Below are 20,371 nucleotides of genomic sequence, written 5' to 3' on the forward strand. Positions count from 1 at the left end.
TGAGCAAGTGAAAACATGAATTTTTCAAATAGTTAAGAGAGTTAGTTACTTTGCTTCATGACCATGTGGTTCTTTGCAAGTGTTTGAATGATGTCACATCTTGTCACATGATACTGACCACATGATTTGTGTATATATATATATATATATATATATATATATATACACATTCTTACATATATATGTATATATCAACTGCTGCCTTGTGGCAATTTATTAGGCGATATGATGCTCTGAACGACTGGATAGAGCAGCTCCAATCAACCGTATGAAAGGTGATGTGTCTGTTGGCTGGCAGAGTGAGGGATTTGAAACTACTTCAAAGCAGAATGATTATATAACAGGTGGATGTTCAGAGTCAGCCCTAAGCACCAAGCGTCTCCTCTAGACCAATAAAGAGCACAGAGGGGCTTTTAGAAAGAGCTGTTTGTTGTGTCTTGTTTTAAAATGTTTTCTTTTTCCATGCTTTGTCTTCTCTTTTGTGTTCTCTCACTCTCTTATATACATGCCCCGGCAAACACGCAGGTGTTTGAACAAACCTCTAACCATTGGTATTAAGTTGTTGTGGTCACGTTAGTCTTAGAGCATGAGAAAATACTTTGGGCACTCTAACCTAAATGTTCTTTCAAAATATATATTATTAGAATAGGGAGAATTATATATAGAAGGGGGACAGGGATTGGGAAGTGATCTCAGTCTCTGCTAGACCATCAAACATGTGATTTAATTTAACTTAATTAGCTGTAATGCAATTTATTTCATCTTAATTATACTTCTTGTGGATTAAATTTTAAGGATGAAGCAAAATACTTCTTAAAGCAGATGTCTGAACGCACTGTTTACTCTATTTCACGTTTACGATACATTCAAAATTCTGCTGCACGAATATTAACCCACACTAAACGTTCTGCTCATATTACCCCTAACTTATTTAAACTTCATTGGCTCCCTGTGTCCTCTCGCATTACTTACAAAATCCTTCAGCTTACCTTTAAATCAATCAATGGCCTTGCTCCTCCTTATCTCTCTGATCTACTGTCTCCTTACATTCCGCCTCGATCCCTTTGATCTTCAGGGTGTGCACTTCTTACAGTACCTAGATTTCGTCTATCTTCAATGGGCGGCAGGTCATTTTCTGTCATTGCACCTAAATTATGGAACTCTATACCACAAGCGCTAAGGACAATAACCTCACTCTCTGTATTTAAATCACAACTCAAAACCTACTTGTTCACCCAATATTTCCAGTCATTACATGATTTTTAGCCACTCTCCTCGTCTGTACAACCAGCTGTAATTCTCTGTGAGTATTTTTGTCTGTGTATTTATGAATCTATTATTCTTTGTTCTTCATTTATTATCACTATCGTTTTCTGTTGTCACTTTTACTATGTCACGTATCTCTGTTTTATGTATGGAATTGTACAATGATATGCAACTGCATTCATCTCTATCCTAGGACTGGACAACTGTCTTCTGTCCACTTGATTGTAATATGATTGCTTTGTTCGTGTTAATCAACTGTCTCTGTAAAGCGTCCTTGAGCTTGGGACAGGCGCTATATAAATTAAACATATTATTATTATTATTGTTATTGTTGCTGTTTAGTCTAACCCAGACACAAACAGCACAAAGAAAAGTGTCCTCCAGACATACACAACTGCGTGCTTTTTTCTTCTCTCTCTTTTATTTGCCCTTCGTTTGGGGGTTATTTCACTGAAGCTTCAGAGATCAGAGAGCACCAGGCAAAACAACATGGAGCAAACATCTCTGGCAACAGGCGCTTGTTGTGAGTTTGTTCCGGATCAAGAAAGACCCATTTAGGGAGAAGGGTTGAAAGGGTGTGCATGTACAGTGCATTGCGATATGCAGCCAGTAAGAGACGGGAAGAGACAGAGAGAAAGATCAAACAGGAAGGGAAGCTCTCAGGGGTGTGAGCGATGCCCTCTGTGACTTTGATGTAAGTTCTCTAAAAGTGAAACCGGGGTAGAGAGAGCGAAACTAGAGCATCATTCGATTCAGTGATCACTTCTATCAGCTGGGCTCATTACCACAATGGGGATAAATAAATATATTTGTTCAATTTAAAAGAATTTCCATAATGATAAGAAATTCCGCATTTGAGCTCATTATGGGTTTTTTAATCACATTATTTGTCTCCCTCTCTTGACATCAAAGCAGTGCAGGGTTTTGAACTGAGAAGGGTTCATCAAAAGTACACACTCTGAGAATAAGATGGCAGGCGAACAGAGAGACTTCAGAAGTCGCTTTAAACCATCTGCCACTCTGAAACCATGAAACTGTGTGCGCTTGAGATGTCAAATGTGCTGGTACTTCTGAAACCAAGTCAATAATAGAATTTTAAAAAATACAGGTCTTTCTATAGTATTGATAATATTGGGTATACAAACTAAATTCAGTACTTTGGTAAATGCAGCTGCACACATGAAAAAAACACTTAATATTATAAAACATTTTTTATGTTTTTACACTCATCTAGGCTGCATTTATTTGAATATAGTAAAACACTAAGGTTGTGAAACATTATTACAATTTAAAATAACTATTTTCTATTTTAATACATTTTAAAATTTGAATTTATTCCTGTGATGGCAAAGCTGAATTTTCAGCATCATTACTCCAGTCTTCAGTGTCACATGATCCTTCAGAAATCATTCTAATATGCTGATCTGCTGCTCAAGAAACATTTATAATTATCAATGTTGAAAACAGTTGCTTAATATTTTTGTGGAAACATTATTTGTTTTTCAGGATTCTTGGATGAATAGAATGTTCAGAAGAACAGTATTTATTTGGAATAGAGATCTTTTGTAACATTATAAATGTATTTAATGTAATCAATTTAATGCATCCTTAATAAAATAATTTCTTTAAAAAATATCTTACTGAGCACAAACTTTTGAATGGTAATGTACAGTACAGTTCAAAAGTTTGGAACCACTAAGATTTTTAATGTTTTTTAAAGAAGTTTCGTCTGCTCACCAAGGCTACATTTATTTAATTAAAAATACAGTAAAAACAGTAATATTGTGAAATATTATTACAATTTAAAATAACTGTTTTCTATTTGAATATATTTCACAAAGTAATTTATTCCTGTGATGGCAAAGCTGAATTTTCAGCATCATTACTCCAGTCTTCAGTGTCACATGATCCTTCAGAAATCATTCTAATATGCTGATCTGCTGCTCAAGAAACATTTAATGTGTACAATTGTACAAAATATTTGTGTACAATATTATTTTTCAGGATTATTTGATGAATAGAAAGTTCAAAAGAACAGTGTTTATCTGAAATCTAATTTTTGTAACATTATAAATGTCTTTACTGCCACTTTTGATTGATTTAATGCATCCTTGCTGAATAAAAGTATTCATTTCTTTAACTTCTTTTCAAAAAAATAAAAATAAAAATTCTTACTGACCCCAAACTTTTCAACGGTAGTGTATAATGCTACAGAAGCTTTGTATTTCAGATAAATGCTGTTCTTTTGAACTTTCTATTCATCAAGGAATCCTGAAAAAAAAGTACACAACTGTTTTCAACATTGAAAATAATCATAAATGTTTCTTGAGCAGCAGATCAGCATATTAGAATGATTTCTGAAGGATCATGTGACACTGAAGACTGGAGTAACGATGCTGAAAATTCAGCTTTGCATCACAGGAATAAATTACTTTGTCAAATATATTTAAATAGTACACAGTTATTTTAAATTGTAATAATATTTCACAATATTAGTGTTTTTTACTGTATTTTTAATTAAATAAATGTAGCCTTGGTGAGCAGACGAAACTTCTTTTAAAAACATTAAAAATCTTAGTGGTTCCAAACTTTTAAACTGTACTGTACATTAGAAAATGTATGTGAAGGCTTTTTTCTGTTTTTAATATTATATATTCAGTAGATGTTGAGAAATTGACACTGGCATTTCTATCAAGAACTGATTTTTTGGTATCGTGACAACCCTAGTGTGGGTTCATTTTCATGCAAAATTCATGTGTCACACTGCTAATGCATGCTACAGATCTAAAGTTTTTATGACATGTGGTGACATCTTTTCCACTCAGATGGTCTTGTTGACTGCATGGATCCGGACTGCTGCACGCAGAGCTCTTGTGTGACCAATCCTCTGTGCCGTGGATCACGTGACCCACTCCAGGTCATTCAGCAAAGCCAATCAGAGGTCCAGAAAGTCCCTTCCTTTTATGACAGAATCAAGATGCTTGTGGGTAAAGACAGCACTCACGTTATCCCAGGAATCAACCCCTTCAATGCCAGGTACCTCATCTGCCCTGTGCTGTGATGGACTAAATGACATGGTTTATCATGCTCTAATATTACTTTTTGTATGTGTGTGTTTGTGTGTTTGCAGCTTGGCATCTCTAATACGAGGTCAGGTTTTGACCTCAGATGGCACTCCTTTGGTGGGCGTCAACGTGACCTTTGTGAAGTACCCTCACTATGGTCACACCATGACCCGCCAGGATGGCACGTGAGTAAATTAAAATTATTTGAACCCCTTTGGCCGTTGAATATGTGCTGAAGTATGTTTCCTGTGCCGGTTCTCTCTAGTTTTGATCTGGTGGCCAACGGCGGAGGCTCTCTTACTTTACGGTTCGAGCGGGCTCCGTTTCTGAGTCAGGAGCGGACGGTGTGGCTGCCCTGGAATCGCTTCTACGCCATGGACACTCTTGTGCTACAAACAGAGGAGAAAACCACGGCCAGATGTGACCTGAGTGGTTTTGTCAGACCAGATCCTATGGTGCTTCCCTCCCCACTGTCCTCCTTCTTCAGCTCCAACCCTTCAGAGAGACACATCCTCCCCGAGAGCCAGGTGCCACATTCAACACCGCTCGTATCACGTCTTATTTCTGTCATGTTCGTGTAGGTCATTACACTCTTCTGTTAGCTTTTTATTTGCATTTCATGTTCTCTATTACTTTTCCTCTTCACTCTCGGCTGGTCTTTTGTTGTTAATCTCCGTTTTCACTCCCTTTGAATCATTTAATTCCTCATACCTTCTCGCATTTTCTCTCAGCTCTCATCTCTTTTATTTCCTTTCCGAGGCCGTATTTCAAGACTGACTGCATCTGCAAGAATTTTTTATTTGTAGCATTACTTTTCCTTCCTCTCTCTGTCCAGGTCCTTCACGAGCAGGTGGAAATTCCCGGCACTAGTCTTAAACTTTGCTATCTGAGCTCCAGGACCTCAGGCTACCTCTCGCTGCTCAAGGTGATCATGACTCCAGCTCTAGTGCCTCTCAGCCTGGCCAAAGTGCACCTGATGGTGGCTGTGGAGGGCCATCTCCTCCAGAAATGGTTCCATGCCTCCCCTAACCTGGCGTACACTTATATCTGGGACAAGACTGATGCATACAGGCAGAGGGTCCACGGCCTGACCGAGGCTTTGGGTAAGGGATATATGGAGTCATGGAAACAGGTGTATTTCAACTGTTATCTTGTTTCTTGTCTACGCCTTTGTCTGTTCCCCAGTGTCTTCTCTTAATTTGAGCTCCAAAACACAGATAGTTTCAGAGTTTAATGAGACTGTCTGTCTCTCATCCATTATTGTGTATGCCAGCGGCAAGTTCCTCCTGTGAGCTAATGAATTGTTATGTCCCCGCTCGGTGATGGAGTGTTTAATTAAGATAGCACAGCTTTGCTCTTCCTCTAAGTGTCTTCTCTCACTGTCATTTTCTCCTTCATTCTTCACATTTCTTTCCTATCCCTCTTTCAATCGGTCAATCTTTCTCTTTAGTGTCTGTGGGGTACGAGTATGAGACGTGTCCCAGTCAGATCTTGTGGGAGAAGAGGACAGCCGTTCTGCAGGGATATGAGCTCAACCCCTCGAACTTGGGCGGATGGTCTCTAGACAAACACCACATGCTGAACATCCGCAGTGGTACGATACAGAAACACCCATTCAAACAAAAGTTAAAGAGTTAGTTCACCCAAAAATGAAATTTCTGTCAGTAATCATGTTGTTCCAAACCCACAAGACCTTCATTCATCTTAGGAACACAAATTAAGATATTTTTGATTAAATCCAAGAGGTTTTTTATAAGTCGCTATTTTTGTTTTGTTTTTTTGCGCACAAAAAGTATTCTCGTCGCTTCATAACATTAAGGTTGAACCACAATAGTCACATGGACTATTTTAACAATGTCTTTAGTACTTCTCTGGACCTTGAATGTGGTAATTTTGTTGCTTTCTATGGGAGATTTAAAAAAAAAAACTCTCGGATTTCATCAAAAATATCTTAATTTGTGTTCCGAAGATGAACAAAGGTCTTACGGGTGTGGAACTACATGAGGGTGAGTAATTAATGACAGAAATTTCATTTTTGGGTGAACTAACCCTTGCACTTGATAGGGAAGGGCAGGACATCAATAATCAGCCATGGAAATACATTGTGGCATTATACACAAATGTCCAAAACAGGGCTTCATTTTTAATTTGTTTTAAGTTGTTACTCTGGCGTTTTGAGTGGTATACTGGGGTTCAATTGCTTGCAGGGTGTCTGCAGAAGAATATAAAATTAAAATAATAAAATTCCCTAATTGTACATTAAGACTGTTTCATTTTCTATTTTAAGGACTGATCAGAAATCATGAGAATAATGACAGTTATTTTTATTCAATTGAACTGACAGCTGTAGTTGTTTTTTGTTTGTTTGTTTTTTTGGGGTAACACTTTATTTTAGGGTCTTTTACCTAGTTGCTTATTATCTTGACTATTACTAGAATATTAGCTGTTTATTTGTACTCTTAAAACACATAATAATACCTTATTCTACATTATACTTATTCTTAATACTACCCAATACCTAAACTTAACAACTACCTTACTAACTATTAATAAGCAGTAACTTAAGAGTTTATTGAGGGAAATGCCATAGTTAATAGTGAATTTGTGTTCCTCATACTAAAGTGTTACTTTTTTGTTTGGTTTATACATTTAATATTACTTTAATGGTGTGTAGCCAAAGCTTACAGTCTGCTTAACAGAAAGTAAAAAGTTTCCAGATAATCCATCCGTCTCTCTATTCTCCAATTCTCTTAATCCTCTATAGGGTCACTGGGGTTTCCAGAAAATATTTTATGTATATTTATGGAAAAAAACAAACAAAAAAACAATAAAAATGGTTCCTTTCATGGGCATATGTGTGCATAAATCTCCTTAACAAGTACCCAAGTAGTCAAAATGATCAAGATAGGCATCTCGAACACAGAAACAGTATTTCCATCTCACACATAGACCCTTAATGCATATTAATAAAATAAATCAAAATCTTGCATATTATGTTGTAGTATAACAACAATACATACTTGTTAAGTGACAAGAGAACACAATGACGTTGAAATGGCTGATAAAGGACCTTTATAAGGACCTTTCCGGTCCTTGAATGCCTCTGTCCTGCAGAGTTTAGCTCCATCCCTACTCAAACACCTGTCTTGTGTAGTTTTGAAGTAATCCTGAAGACTTAAGTTGGATGGAGCTAAACTCTGATTTCTGATTCCTAGATATTATAAGATGGAAACACAAAACAACAAATAAACCCTCCTCAATCAGACTAATTACACTGAGCTGAATTGTATTTCCTATGAGGCACTTATTTTTGTGAAATACATTTGACAGTAAAGAAGAAACAGGTTGCCCCTGCAGCTGACAGCCTAACAAGCTTCTCCAAGAAGCTTTCTCAGTCATTACTGGTTCACACTGTGTGAAAAGTGGTGGTATTAAGCACCATTATAGAACAGAAGTTATGCATGCTGTTTCACACCTGTTTATCTTCAGGCTTTTGCTGAAAAAAAAATTTAAAGAAATAATTTATTGTGATTGGAGCTTGGCTAGTGGGAAGTCAAATAAAGACACAAGGATGGAGGGCATGCCAGTGGACTATAAAATAACATGCACACACTCCCTAATGTTGCTCTTTTTATGCACATTTGTCATTGCTCATAATTCCATCACTGTATTAGGGTGAAATTCTGTGTTTGAGGGACCAGCAATTTTTTTTGGTCATTATTGATGATTATGAGGTCTTTAATGACTGCTGGTTTCACGCTATTGATCATGAAATGCAATAAATATGTCACAGTGCTGAAATTGATGCTTTCATTTAAGCATCACATTTGTGCGTGTAAAGACCATTAGAAATATGTCATGTTTGAAATCTCACTCAATTGCATTTAGTGACTGTTTGATTTATTTCACAAAGGCATTCTTCATAAGGGCAGCGGTGAGAACATCTTCCTCTCCCAGCAGCAGCCGCCCATCATTAACAGCATTATGGGTAACGGCCGAAGACGCAGCATCTCTTGCCCAAGCTGCAGTGGGATGGCAGAGGGCAACAAGCTGCTGGCGCCGATGGCCGTAGCCTGTGATGGAGAGGGCAACCTGTATGTGGGTGACCTTAATTTTGTGCGGAGGGTCTATCCGTCCCTCAATACCACAGCTGTGCTGGAGCTCAGGTAAAGCTGATGGGAAGCACACTTAAAGATAACATGATACAGCATTTGTAATGCATTTCGCATTACAGAGTACAACTCAGTATTCAGCTGAAGTAATAAGTGTCTGGAGTTTTTTCTAAAAAAAAATGAAATGGAATCAGCAAATCAAATTTAAATAAAAAATGCATGATCCACTGACAGGAAAAGTTTTACTGAAGAATAATAATTCAGATTTTCTTTTTTAATTTAGAATCTTGGACTCGGGTTTGGAGTGTGGAATTACACAATATATAATATAGTGTAATATATTGTGAAATATTATTATATACAATTTAAAATAACTGTTTTAATATGTTTTACAATAGCATTTATTCCTGTGATGGCAAAGTTGAATTTTCAGCATCATTACTCCAGTCTTCAGTGTCACATGATAGGGCTGGGTATTGACACAAATGTCAAAATTCGATTAGATTCACAAGCTTGCAATTTAATTCGATTCCGATTCGATTTGAATTCAATATCGATTATTTAAATATATATCAGGAACAGTACGTGGCAAATTTTCTCAAGGAAGAAAAATCTCTCAACTAATGCAGTAAACTATACATGGAAGTCAGTTGGTACTACATACATTACATAATATTGAAGGATAGAATGAACTGATTAGTATACAAACAATTAAATTACAGTCAAGGTAGTTTAAATACTAACTTTACAATTACATAATTATATTTCTACTCCAATGTATTTTTTAAAATATAAACATTTAAATGGTGGCTGTCATAAAAACGGATTTATTCAAACATGCATTAAATATTGAAGAACGTTAAAAATTATAATGAATATGTAATATGGTGCATATATTTAGCAAAATGCTTCTCTAGAGTTCATTTTTCTAACGCTTTTTTCTAATTCGCTGAATAACGAATTATGGTCACTGAATATGTTTTTTCTGAGGTAAATATGACGTTACATGAAATATTGTTTACAACCTGTTTTATTGACGTCTTTCTGTGGTTGAAACGCTGATTGAGCGACTACATAGTATTGTATCTTTTTACATATCTTCGGGTGTTCATTGATGTTTATTTTGCGCTGTAACTGATATTAAAACGGAGGAGATGATCAGAACATGTGCGCTTCGTGCTGCCGCCTCTCTTGAACTGAGACACTACAGCGATCTGTCACGCCACATTAAACAGCGCCAATTTTTTTGAATTTCGTAATAAAAAAGACACCGAGACATTGAAATCTGAGACTTTGTTTCATATCAAAAGTAACAAAGCACAAAGCTTATTTCCATTTATTGGATGGGAGGCATGCTACAATGTTCCGTTCATTCATCAACTGAAAACAGACTAGATTAATTGATTCATGGGATTTAAGAATCGATATCAGTTTGTAAAAATGAGAATCGATTAAAATCGAGAAATCAATATTTTTTTACCCAGCCCTATCACATGGTCCTTCAGAAATCATTCTAATATGCATATCTAATTTGGTGCTCAAGAAACATTTTTTTATATTATTATCAATGTTGAAAACAGTTGTGCTGCTTAATTTTTTTTTTTTTTTTTTTATTAAATTAATTTCTTCAAAAAAAAAAAAAAAAATTATTTGCCACATTATATTGGTAGACACAGAAGTAGAGAGAGACAGGAAATCAAGGGAGAGAGAGAAACCCGTGTCTCCTATCAGCACCATGGCTGACCACAAAGCCAATAGTTTTTGCAGTTTGATGAAAGTTGCTACTATACCAAGGACATTTATTAAATAAATAGGTTCAGTTTTTGCTTTTTGTTGTTTTTTAACAACTAAATAGCTTTTACAATAATATATTTTAAGGACTTTTGTTTAATTGATGCATTCTTTTTTGTCTCTTCTCTTTCCCTGCTCCATGAAGAAATAAAGATTTGAGACACAGGTAATTAAAATAAATGCTTAATGTAAAAATATTCATCTTGTGTACATGTCTAAATAGGATGCTAATTAAAAAGCAAAAAACCCTAGCATTGTGCAGATATTCTATGCTTGTGTCCTACTCTGTGGCTTTTTTCTACAGTTCATTTAATGCAGCAGAATTTCACTCTTTTTTTCTTTTTATCAAAGTGGGGGTTCTTTTTGAGCTCCAATTACTTTACCAGCAATGAACTATTCACATTTCATCATGTTCACCAAGGTAACCATGCTGTTTGTCAGAGGATTTTATTAAAAGACATTCTCCCAATTTGCCCTATTTCCATAGCAACAGTCCAAGCCATAAGTATTACTTGGCAGTGGATCCGGTGTCGGGTTCTTTGTTCCTGTCAGACACCAACTCCCGGCAGATCTACCGTGTCCGCTCTCTGAATGGTGCTCGACCACTGCTGGATAACGCTGAGGTGGTGGCGGGGACGGGAGAGCAGTGTGTCCCATTCGATGAGGCTCGTTGTGGTGACGGAGGCAAGGCAGTAGAGGCCACACTAATGAGCCCAAGAGGTGATGCTTTTTAAGAAACATACCCCTTTTCTTCTCATTCTGTGAGTTGAGTGGGACAGAAATAACACCTTAAAAAATCCAGAAGTTCTTCAGAGTTAGCTTTTACGAGATGAGACAAAACATCATTTCCATGCTGTGATGCTTCACAATTATGCATGAGAGACATTTTTATTTTTCATGAACCTAGAAGCCCTTACTATTTAATCCCTTAGACAGTTACCAGGTGCTGTCATTGTCTACGATATCACAAACCTCAGTAACCTGTAATTCTCTAGACTCCAGACATCATTCTTAAAGCCCAGCATGGTCCACTGATGTGAGGAAAATAAATGACACAGAAGGTAAAGAGAGACCGTAAGGTTAGCAAACTGCACTCAGAGATCGGCTCTGCCTTCTTATCTCGGAATAAAACGCACTCTGACATGATCACCATGACAGCGCGAATCAAACTGTAGCAGTCACGGCGCAGCGTCTGACTCTTTTCCAGGTCATTGCTCCTACACACATAGACTACTAATTATTTTGCCTTTAAGAATCACCTTTCCTCCCAGGATTATCAGAGTACGAGATAAATAAATCAGATACTTGGAGAGCAGTGAAAGTCAGGAGTGATTTCTGTGACACTGATGAGAATTTTAAGAAGAAAATTATCAAAATGATTAGGTAGTTATTATAACAGATAATTATTCTGTCTGAACTATCCTATCCTACTTTGTTGTAATCATACATATCTCATATATTTTATAGTATATCTTAATATGAATTTTGAGTTTATCCACTGTTGGTTCTTTCATGCAGGTGTTGCATTGGATAAGAATGGCCTGATGTACTTTGTGGATGCTACAATGATACGAAAAGTGGATCAGAATGGCATTATCTCCACTCTGATAAAGACCAATGACCTGACAGCAGTCAGGCCCCTCAGCTGTGACTCCAGCATGGACGTCAGCCAGGTTGTAATGACTTTCCTCAACTATCTTGCTCTTGCACTCAGTTGACAGTCCATCAAGCAAGATTCAGCCTCCTGAATCCTGAATCAATGCTCTATCAAAACTAGCATTGTTAATTATTAGGGATGCGCCAAAATTATTAGTAATGCCCCCAATATTAAATATAAGTCTAAAAATAAATTATGCTTGATCCAACTCGTGACTCATGATCCGCTCTTGCTCACGGCATGAAATTTCTCTGTACTGTACTACGTGATGTTAGCCATTAAAGAAAACGTAGTTTCATATTTATGTTTAAATAAGCCTATGTTATGTTTTAAATTCATCTATTTGATTATGAAAAGTGAACAGCATGAGTAAGATAGAATACATCATACAATGCACAATTTATCAGGAGACATGAAGTGAGTCAGACATGATTTTGACCACTTCATTAAGTTTTATTTTGGAGAAAGCCTTTCTTAAAAGTGAATTTTGTTTTGTAAAAATTGTATCTTAATTTTAATCAATGTTTTATCCACCAATTGCCTGGATTTAATAAATAAGAAGCAAATATAGCAGACAATATAATCATGACATGGAGGCGCCGGCGCGATGACTTGCACGTGAACTGGAACGCGTCTTATAGGCTAAATGAACAAATGAACCGAAACTCATTGGCTGCTTGCCTCAGAGACATGAGAAATATATCTATAGAAAGCTTGAAATGTCTACTTTTAATAGAAATAATTCAAAACGAAAAGAAATAGGCTACTCTGATTATGTAATCTGAATGAAATGTGCATTCTCTCTCTAGGTATGCGACGATGATGAGAGTCAATGTCAACTTCAACTTTGCAGCCGACACTGATTTAGAAAACATTACTTTATTAATAAAAAATTAAAATGTCTTCTTGCTGTTTTTCTCACATTCATAATCATTACTTTTGCCAGTTATTTATGGCAAGCTTTATGTGTGCGCTTGAGTGTTATATAGCCTATATTAAACGCTCATTATTATGGTTTATTCTCTCCATTATTTAAGAAATTAATTTAATATAATATAAATGTTAATTAAATTAATATAAATGTGATTAGTTAACTAATGGCTTAAATGAACAACTACTAGTCGACTAGAAAAAAAAATTTCACATATTTTCGCAGCATGTCACAAAGGGTATTCTGTTTTGAGCTTGCACTCCGCTCACATGCTCTGAAATAAAAAAAAAAATATTCTGTTGCATAGAACTGAATGAAGAATAATATATTGATATTTAATATTTTCTGTCCAATTTTTGTGTTACTTTAAATAAAAGTGCGGTTAATTCAAATTTAATACAATTTAATTAAAAAGTCTAATGTTAACAATTATACACATTTTTTTTTTTTATATTTTAAAATAAGAAAAATTTTGGTTTCGCTTTCGGTTTTGGCCCAGAATTTTCATTCTGTTGCATCTGTATTAATTATCATTTTATGGTATCAAAGAGAGATCATTTTTCCATATGTTTGAGCAAGTTTGATCATTATTAATTTACACAATGTGCGATTTGTTAAAAAAAAACAGATTTAATGTAGAAGTTGAGAAAATGTAAAAATGTATGTATAGAATATAATTCACTAAATATATTTTAACAATTAACTTATTGACTATAAAATTATTGAAACAATTTACTGGCCCCATGAAGCATTGAGATAAGCTTTCAAACACAGTTGTGTGAACACATTTCAGCCTGTTCATTTCAGTCTGTGCTGTTTTCTTTACGCCAATATTTGCTTGTCAGAGTGTCTCCTTGGGTATTAACATTTGACAATGACAGTGACAAACAATGGAACTGGATTATCAATCAAGCCGCTGTCATCATTTGTCTATCACTGTAATAAATTCATAGGCCCGCTGATTCGTTCCACTCAGAAGAATCTGTAACACATTTTTATTTTTTTATTTTTTTAAATGCCAGTAGGAAATCTACTGTAGGAAATGGGAAATGCATCCCATCTGACCAGAAGCAGGGATAAAATGAACAGAAGGGGGATATCAAAAGCAGAGGCAGGAAAACCTCCCTCTGCAAAGCTGAATTTACACTCACAGACCACAACGGCTTGACATTATCAAATTATTGTCCTTTTTTGTGTCCAGGTACGTCTGGAGTGGCCTACAGACCTGGCCGTTAACCCAATGGACAACTCTCTGTATGTGCTGGAGAACAACGTCATCCTGCGTATCTCTGAGAACCGGCAGGTCAGCATTATTGCAGGGCGGCCCATGCACTGCCAGGTCCCTGGCATTGATTACTCGCTCAGCAAACTAGCCATCCATTCTGCCTTGGAGAGTGCCACAGCCATCGCCATCTCCCACACAGGTGTGCTCTACATTGCTGAAACCGATGAGAAGCGTATCAACCGCATCCGACAAGTTAGCACCAGCGGCGAGATCTCCCTGCTAGCCGGCGCCGCCTCCGAATGCGACTGCAAGAATGATGTCAACTGCAACTGTTTCTCAGGAGATGAGGGCTACGCTGCGGATGCCGGCCTCAATTGCCCCGCTTCACTGGCGGTGTCACCAGATGGTACCCTGTACATCGCTGACCTGAACAACATCCGTGTGCGTTCGGTCCGCAGTAATCGCCCCAACGCCACAGCAAGCGGACAATATGAAGTGGGTTCATCTCTAGAACAGGAGCTTTATGTGTTTGGCTCCGACGGCCTTCATAGGCAAACAATTAGCCTCATTACAGGCTTGGCCCTGTATAACTTTACCTACGGACTGGATGGAGAGTTAGCGGCGGTTACCGATGCATCTAACAATACGCTTCGGGTGAGGAGGGAGGCGTCTGGTTCTATCAGGCTTGTGCTGTTGCCGGAGAACCAGGTGGTAACACTGGGAATGGACCCAGCCGGCAGCCTACGTTCATTGTCTGCCCTCAGCCAGGAGGTGGCACAGCTCAGTTATGATGCTAACACTGAACTTTTAGCCTCCAAGTCAGATGAGACCGGATGGACGAACTTTTACGAGTGAGTATGAAATGTGGGATGTGACAACAGAACTCTTGAGACACATGCAAATCTGAAGATCTTAAAGAGACAGTTCAGCCGAAAATGATAATTCTGTCATTAAATACTCACCCTCATGTCGTTCCAAACCCATAAGACTTTTGTTCATCTTTTTGATGAAATCGGAGAGCTTTCTGTGATGAACAGATTTAATTTAGGCTTTTATTCACATATAAACATTGATCAGCAAACATAAACAGAAGCTCAACCGAACCGGTTGCGGAAGCTCAAACGTAACACACGAGAATGAACCTCATTGGTTCTCGCACGCGCCAAGCAAACAAACTTGAGCTTCCGTTTACCACAACTGACGTGTGTGTTGATGAATGTTTATATGTGAACATAAGCCTAAATTCAGTCTGTTCATCATATAAAGCAATTGTGTCTCTTCAGAAAATTTGGACTAATCCTCTCAATTCATATGGATTAGTTTTACGATATCTTAATGAACTTTTTGAAGTGTCAAAGTGTCAGTTGCAAAGGCAGCCTATGGAGGGACAGAAAGCTCTCAGATTTCATCAAAAAGTTCCTTAATTTGTTTTCCGAAGATTAACGAAAGAATTACGGGTTTGGAACGACATGAGGGTAAGTAATTAATGACAGAATTTTCATTTTTGGGTGAACTAACCGTTTAATTAAATTAATTTGCAAGCCAAATTGCTTGTGATTGCAAGTCAAAACGTTTTAGGGGGAATTCAATGAGAATGATTTACTTTTTAAAATGCCTGTTAAAATATATGTCTGGTTATCATTTGATAAATTACTGCTGCAATGTGCATTAAAATCTCCATTCGCTGGCAGTAATAGCACAATGTTTATTGACCTATGTTAATAAGGTAATAAGACCAATCTACATAAATGGAGTCCTGTTTGCTCTGAAAAGACTGACATTTACTTAATCTAAAAAGTGATATTAAGATGGATGTTAAGCTGGATAGTGATTATAATGCAGGTTTTTGTGCTGAAATGTTGAGTGCAAAAGTGACACAACTGTTTCTCATAGTGTTTTCATCATGGTTGTTTCTAAGCACTGAGGTTATTATCATCTGCCTGGTATCTTCATCTACTGTCAGAGCAGAGGATGTTTTTTGCAGCAAAGCTTTGGTCCTGCAGCCACCTAGTGTCTGTATGCTAGAACTGCTACAGACTCTTAAATAGATGAAGTCCAATTACGGTTGTTGTTTCAAACAGTGTTGTTATTGTTAACTAAAACAATAATTATTCGAAATCCTTTTGGTTGAAATAAGCTGAAATGGGAATAGTAATATTAGATTAAAAACCTCCAGATTAAACTGGTTTTAAACTATTTAAAACATAAAAAAATGAACTATGAATTTAAAAAGATGAATCCACAGACACTGCTGCCTGTTTATTAGTCATATTACTGAGATTTGTCTTGATTCTCTTCTTCACAGCTATGACAGTGAGGGTCGTCTAACCAACGTAACATATCCCACTGGTGTGGTGACCAGTCTGCACCGTGAGATGGAGGAGTCAATCAATATTGACATGGAGAGCTCAAACAGAGATGATGATGTCACGGTCATCACTAATCTCTCGTCTGTAGAGGCGTCCTACACTGTGGTTCAAGGTACACACGCAGCACACAAAGAACACATCTCAGTCCAGATCTCATGCTGATGCCCCCCATTTCCCCTGTAAATCACATCCATTAAGACCAAAACACGCAGCAGGCAGGTAGACTGATGTCTCTCTTTACTACCCACAGGGAGGCCACATTGTTTGAATGCGTGGAATCCAGCAGAGCATAGAAATCACCATTTTACAATTTACCATAGGCTGCCTTTAGGGGTTCTTTCAGGAGGCAAAAGCTTGAAGGCTTAAACTCTTCTCTTTATTTCCAGTGGATTATGTGTTGATGATGGATTTTCTCACGCAACTTACTTGTTACTTCCTGTAAAGAGTATGCTTTTGCTGTCTACTCAAGACAAATTACATAAAAACCAACCCTTTGGGTGCCCTCTGCTTGTTAGCAGTGTACCAAAATGCACTTGGATTTTTTTATGACTTTGAAATTGTACATGATTGTGTTTCCCAGGTACATTTCTGTGGAAAGCTGCGTCTGATCCAATTATAGCTTGTAAATGGAACTGAAGATGTTTGTGCTGCTTTTAGCCAAAGCTAAATCTTCTTTATAACCAAAAGCCGCATTACACACATCCGCCCCACAGTGCTGCGTTTCCCCTAATGCACAATAGACTGTCAGATCAGACCTAATGCTTCATGCTAAATTAAATGAGGCTGGTTGTAGGGAACACTTCAAAATAACTCACCTTAATACAAACATTAAATCATAAAATACTTCACAGATAAGCAGTAATTAATGTATATATATGCCATGAAACAGTAATTATATATTTTCATATGCATTTGACTACCGTTTTAAAGTTTGTTGTCAGTTAAAATGTTTTTTAAAGTGTTTTTAGCAAGGATGCATTAAATTGATTTATGATTTTAAAAAAGATTTCTATTTCAAATTAATGCTGTTATTTTTAACTTTCTATTCATCAAAGAATCCTAATAATATATATAATACACCTTTTCATCAGAGGTTGCGTTAGACTTTAACATTGTCCGTCATTTTGACGGACAGGATCGTAAAAATTCTGTCATAATCTATTACTACCCGTCATTTTAATTTTCATATTTTAATTATAATAACACACTTAATTGCTTTCATTTTTGTTCACATTTGAACAAAAATAAAAGCAATTAAATGTGTTATTATAACATTTGAACAAAAATAAAAGCAATTAAATGTGTTATTATAATTAAAATATGAAATAATTAAAATGACGGGTAATTCACACGTGAAATTTCTCTGTACTATAGGCTACGTGTTGGTAGCCATTAAAGAAAACGTAGTTTCATATTTATGTTTAAATAGTCCTATGTTATATTTTAAATTCATCTATTTGATTATGAAAACTGAACAGCATGAGTAAGATGCATCATAAGATGCGCAATATATCGGGAGACATGGAGTGTGTCAGGTATGATTTTGACCACTTTCATTAAGTTTTGTTTTGTAGAAAGCCTTTCTATAGTGAATTTCGTTTTGTAAAAATTGTATCTTAATTTTAATCAATGTTTCATTAACCAATTGCCTGTATTTAATAAATAAAAGCAAATATAGCAGACAATATAATCATGACATGGAGGCGCCGGCGCGATCACTGGCGCATGAACTGGAGCGCGTCTTACAGGCTAAATGAACCGAAACTCAGCGGCTTGCCTCACAGACATGAGAAATATATCTACAGAAAGCTTTAAATATCTACTTTAACGAAAACAAAATAATTCAAAACGAAAAGAAATAGGCTACTCTGATTATGTAGACTAAACCGAATGAAATGTGCATTCTCTCTCTAGGTGTGTCCACTATGAGGAGATGATGAGAGTCAATGTCAACTTCATCTTTGCCGCCGACACTGATTCAGAAAACATTACTTTATTAATAAACAATTAAAATGTCTCCTTGTTGTTTTGGTCACATTCATGAGACCAATATCAATTCGTAAATCACAGTCGGTCTCTTGGTAGGCTATATGCTGTTTTCAGTTGATGAATAAACAGTAGTGCGCCTCCCATCCAATAAATCACAATAGGCTTAAAGCTTTGTGTTGCTTTTGATATGGAACAAAGTCTCAGATTTCAAATTCTGTCCATTTCATTAAAAAATTCAAGCAATAAATACCGTTTTGGCGCTCTTTAATGTGGCGTCATATATCATTGTAGCTTCTGGGTACTCGCCTGTGCGTTATCAAACGCATAGCAAAAGATTCGTGCCAGTTTAATTTTTGTTCTGGATCCAGTGCTCTGCTGCTACATTGGAGCGCACTCACCACCAGCTGGACAGGGGTGGGAATTACAGTTACAATTTACAATAGATCACCCTCAGTGTAATCTGTCACCGTGACGGACGGCCTTCAGATTTTTCCGTCATTGATAAAATAATTCCGTCAATGACGGAAAATTTTCAGTTAACGCGACCTCTGATGTGTATATATATATATATATATATATATGTGTATATATGTATATGTATATCATGGATTCCACAAAAAATATTAAGCAGCACAACTGTTTTCAACATTGATAATAATAAGAAAGGTTTCTTGAGCAGCAAATCAGTATATTAGAATGATTTCAGGTGAAACTAAAGACTAGAGTAATGATGCTGAAAATTCAGCTTTGCCATTACAGGAATAAATGACATTTTTAAAAATATTCAAAGAGAAAACAGTTATTTTACATTACAGTGTTTACTGTATTTTTGATCTAATAAATGCAGCCTTGGTGAGCATAAGAGACTTTTTTCAAAACATTAAAAAATCTTACGGATCTCTGACTTTTGAACAGTAATGTTTATGTGTACATTCATAATGTTTTGTGAAATATTATATAATATTTGTTTATAATGTATTTAAAGAGTATAATTTGGTTTTATAATCCATGCCAACCTCTTTTGCAACTTATTATGTTTTCACAGACCAAGTACGGAATAGCTATCAGTTGTACCACAACGGCACACTGCGAGTGTCCTATGCTAATGGGATGGGCATCAGCTTTCATACTGAGCCCCACATCATTGCAGGATCTGTGAGCCCGACCATCGGGAGGCGCAACATCACCCTACCCACTGACAGCGGTCTCAACTCAATTGAATGGCGCATGCGAAAAGAGCTGACCAAGGGCAAGGTCACAGTGTTTGGCAGGAAGTTGCGCGTAAGTTTTTCATTTTACCCTTGAAGTTAATTGACATGTAAAGTCAATTTTATGTATAGTGCTTTTCACAATAAACATTGTTTCAATGCAGCTTTACAGGAATTCATAATATTAATGTTTATAATACTTTAATGGCTAATAGCATTTAGCATTTCAGAGCTGGACGATGGGAGAGAGTTTACATTTGGCAACAATATATAGAATCAGCCAGTTGAGATTTGCTATGTAAATTGCGACATTTGAATTTGGAGTTTAGAATGTTTAGTTTAAATGTTTTCCCACAGGTCCACAGCAGAAACCTTCTGTCCATTGACTATGACCGCAACACCAGAACTGAGAAGATCTACGATGACCACCGCAAGTTCACACTGCGTATCATCTATGACGCCCAGGGTCGACCAGCCACCTGGCTCCCCAGCAGCAGCTTAGCCTTGGTAAATGTGTCTTATTCACCCACCGGCCGGTTGGTGGGCTTGCAGAGGGGCAGCATGAGCGAGAAAAGCGAGTTTGACACATTCGGTCGGATCCTGTCTCGAACCTTTGTTGATGGGAAAGTTTGGAGCTTCAGCTACATGGACAAAGTGAGTTGACTCTTTTCAGCTGCATTGGAGATTTGTTTTTCCTACAGTACTCATGTATGAACTCATTTTGTTCACCTTTTCATTTTTCTTTTTCTATTTCACTC

The 20,371-nt window shown here is 36.8% G+C and overlaps 1 protein-coding gene across 5 annotated transcripts in view; it reads left to right on the forward strand.

Moving 5' to 3' along the window:
• The window catches only part of tenm2b (teneurin transmembrane protein 2b), a 319,786-nt gene that overhangs the window by 292,403 nt on the left and 7,012 nt on the right, over positions 1–20,371 (forward strand). For all 5 annotated transcript variants that reach the window (XM_048165628.1, XM_048165629.1, XM_048165631.1 and 2 more), the window contains 13 exons: positions 4,092–4,302; positions 4,397–4,516; positions 4,597–4,858; positions 5,167–5,434; positions 5,782–5,925; positions 8,245–8,497; positions 10,380–10,400; positions 10,722–10,954; positions 11,753–11,907; positions 14,024–14,898; positions 16,353–16,528; positions 19,451–19,686; positions 19,971–20,267. In XM_048165628.1, the coding sequence (XP_048021585.1) occupies positions 4,092–4,302; positions 4,397–4,516; positions 4,597–4,858; positions 5,167–5,434; positions 5,782–5,925; positions 8,245–8,497; positions 10,380–10,400; positions 10,722–10,954; positions 11,753–11,907; positions 14,024–14,898; positions 16,353–16,528; positions 19,451–19,686; positions 19,971–20,267 (3,251 nt within the window). The remainder of the gene's footprint in view (positions 1–4,091; positions 4,303–4,396; positions 4,517–4,596; positions 4,859–5,166; positions 5,435–5,781; positions 5,926–8,244; positions 8,498–10,379; positions 10,401–10,721; positions 10,955–11,752; positions 11,908–14,023; positions 14,899–16,352; positions 16,529–19,450; positions 19,687–19,970; positions 20,268–20,371) is intronic.

This window comes from Megalobrama amblycephala, linkage group LG18 (genome assembly GCF_018812025.1).
Source record: "Megalobrama amblycephala isolate DHTTF-2021 linkage group LG18, ASM1881202v1, whole genome shotgun sequence".
NCBI classification, from domain to species: domain Eukaryota; kingdom Metazoa; phylum Chordata; class Actinopteri; order Cypriniformes; family Xenocyprididae; genus Megalobrama; species Megalobrama amblycephala.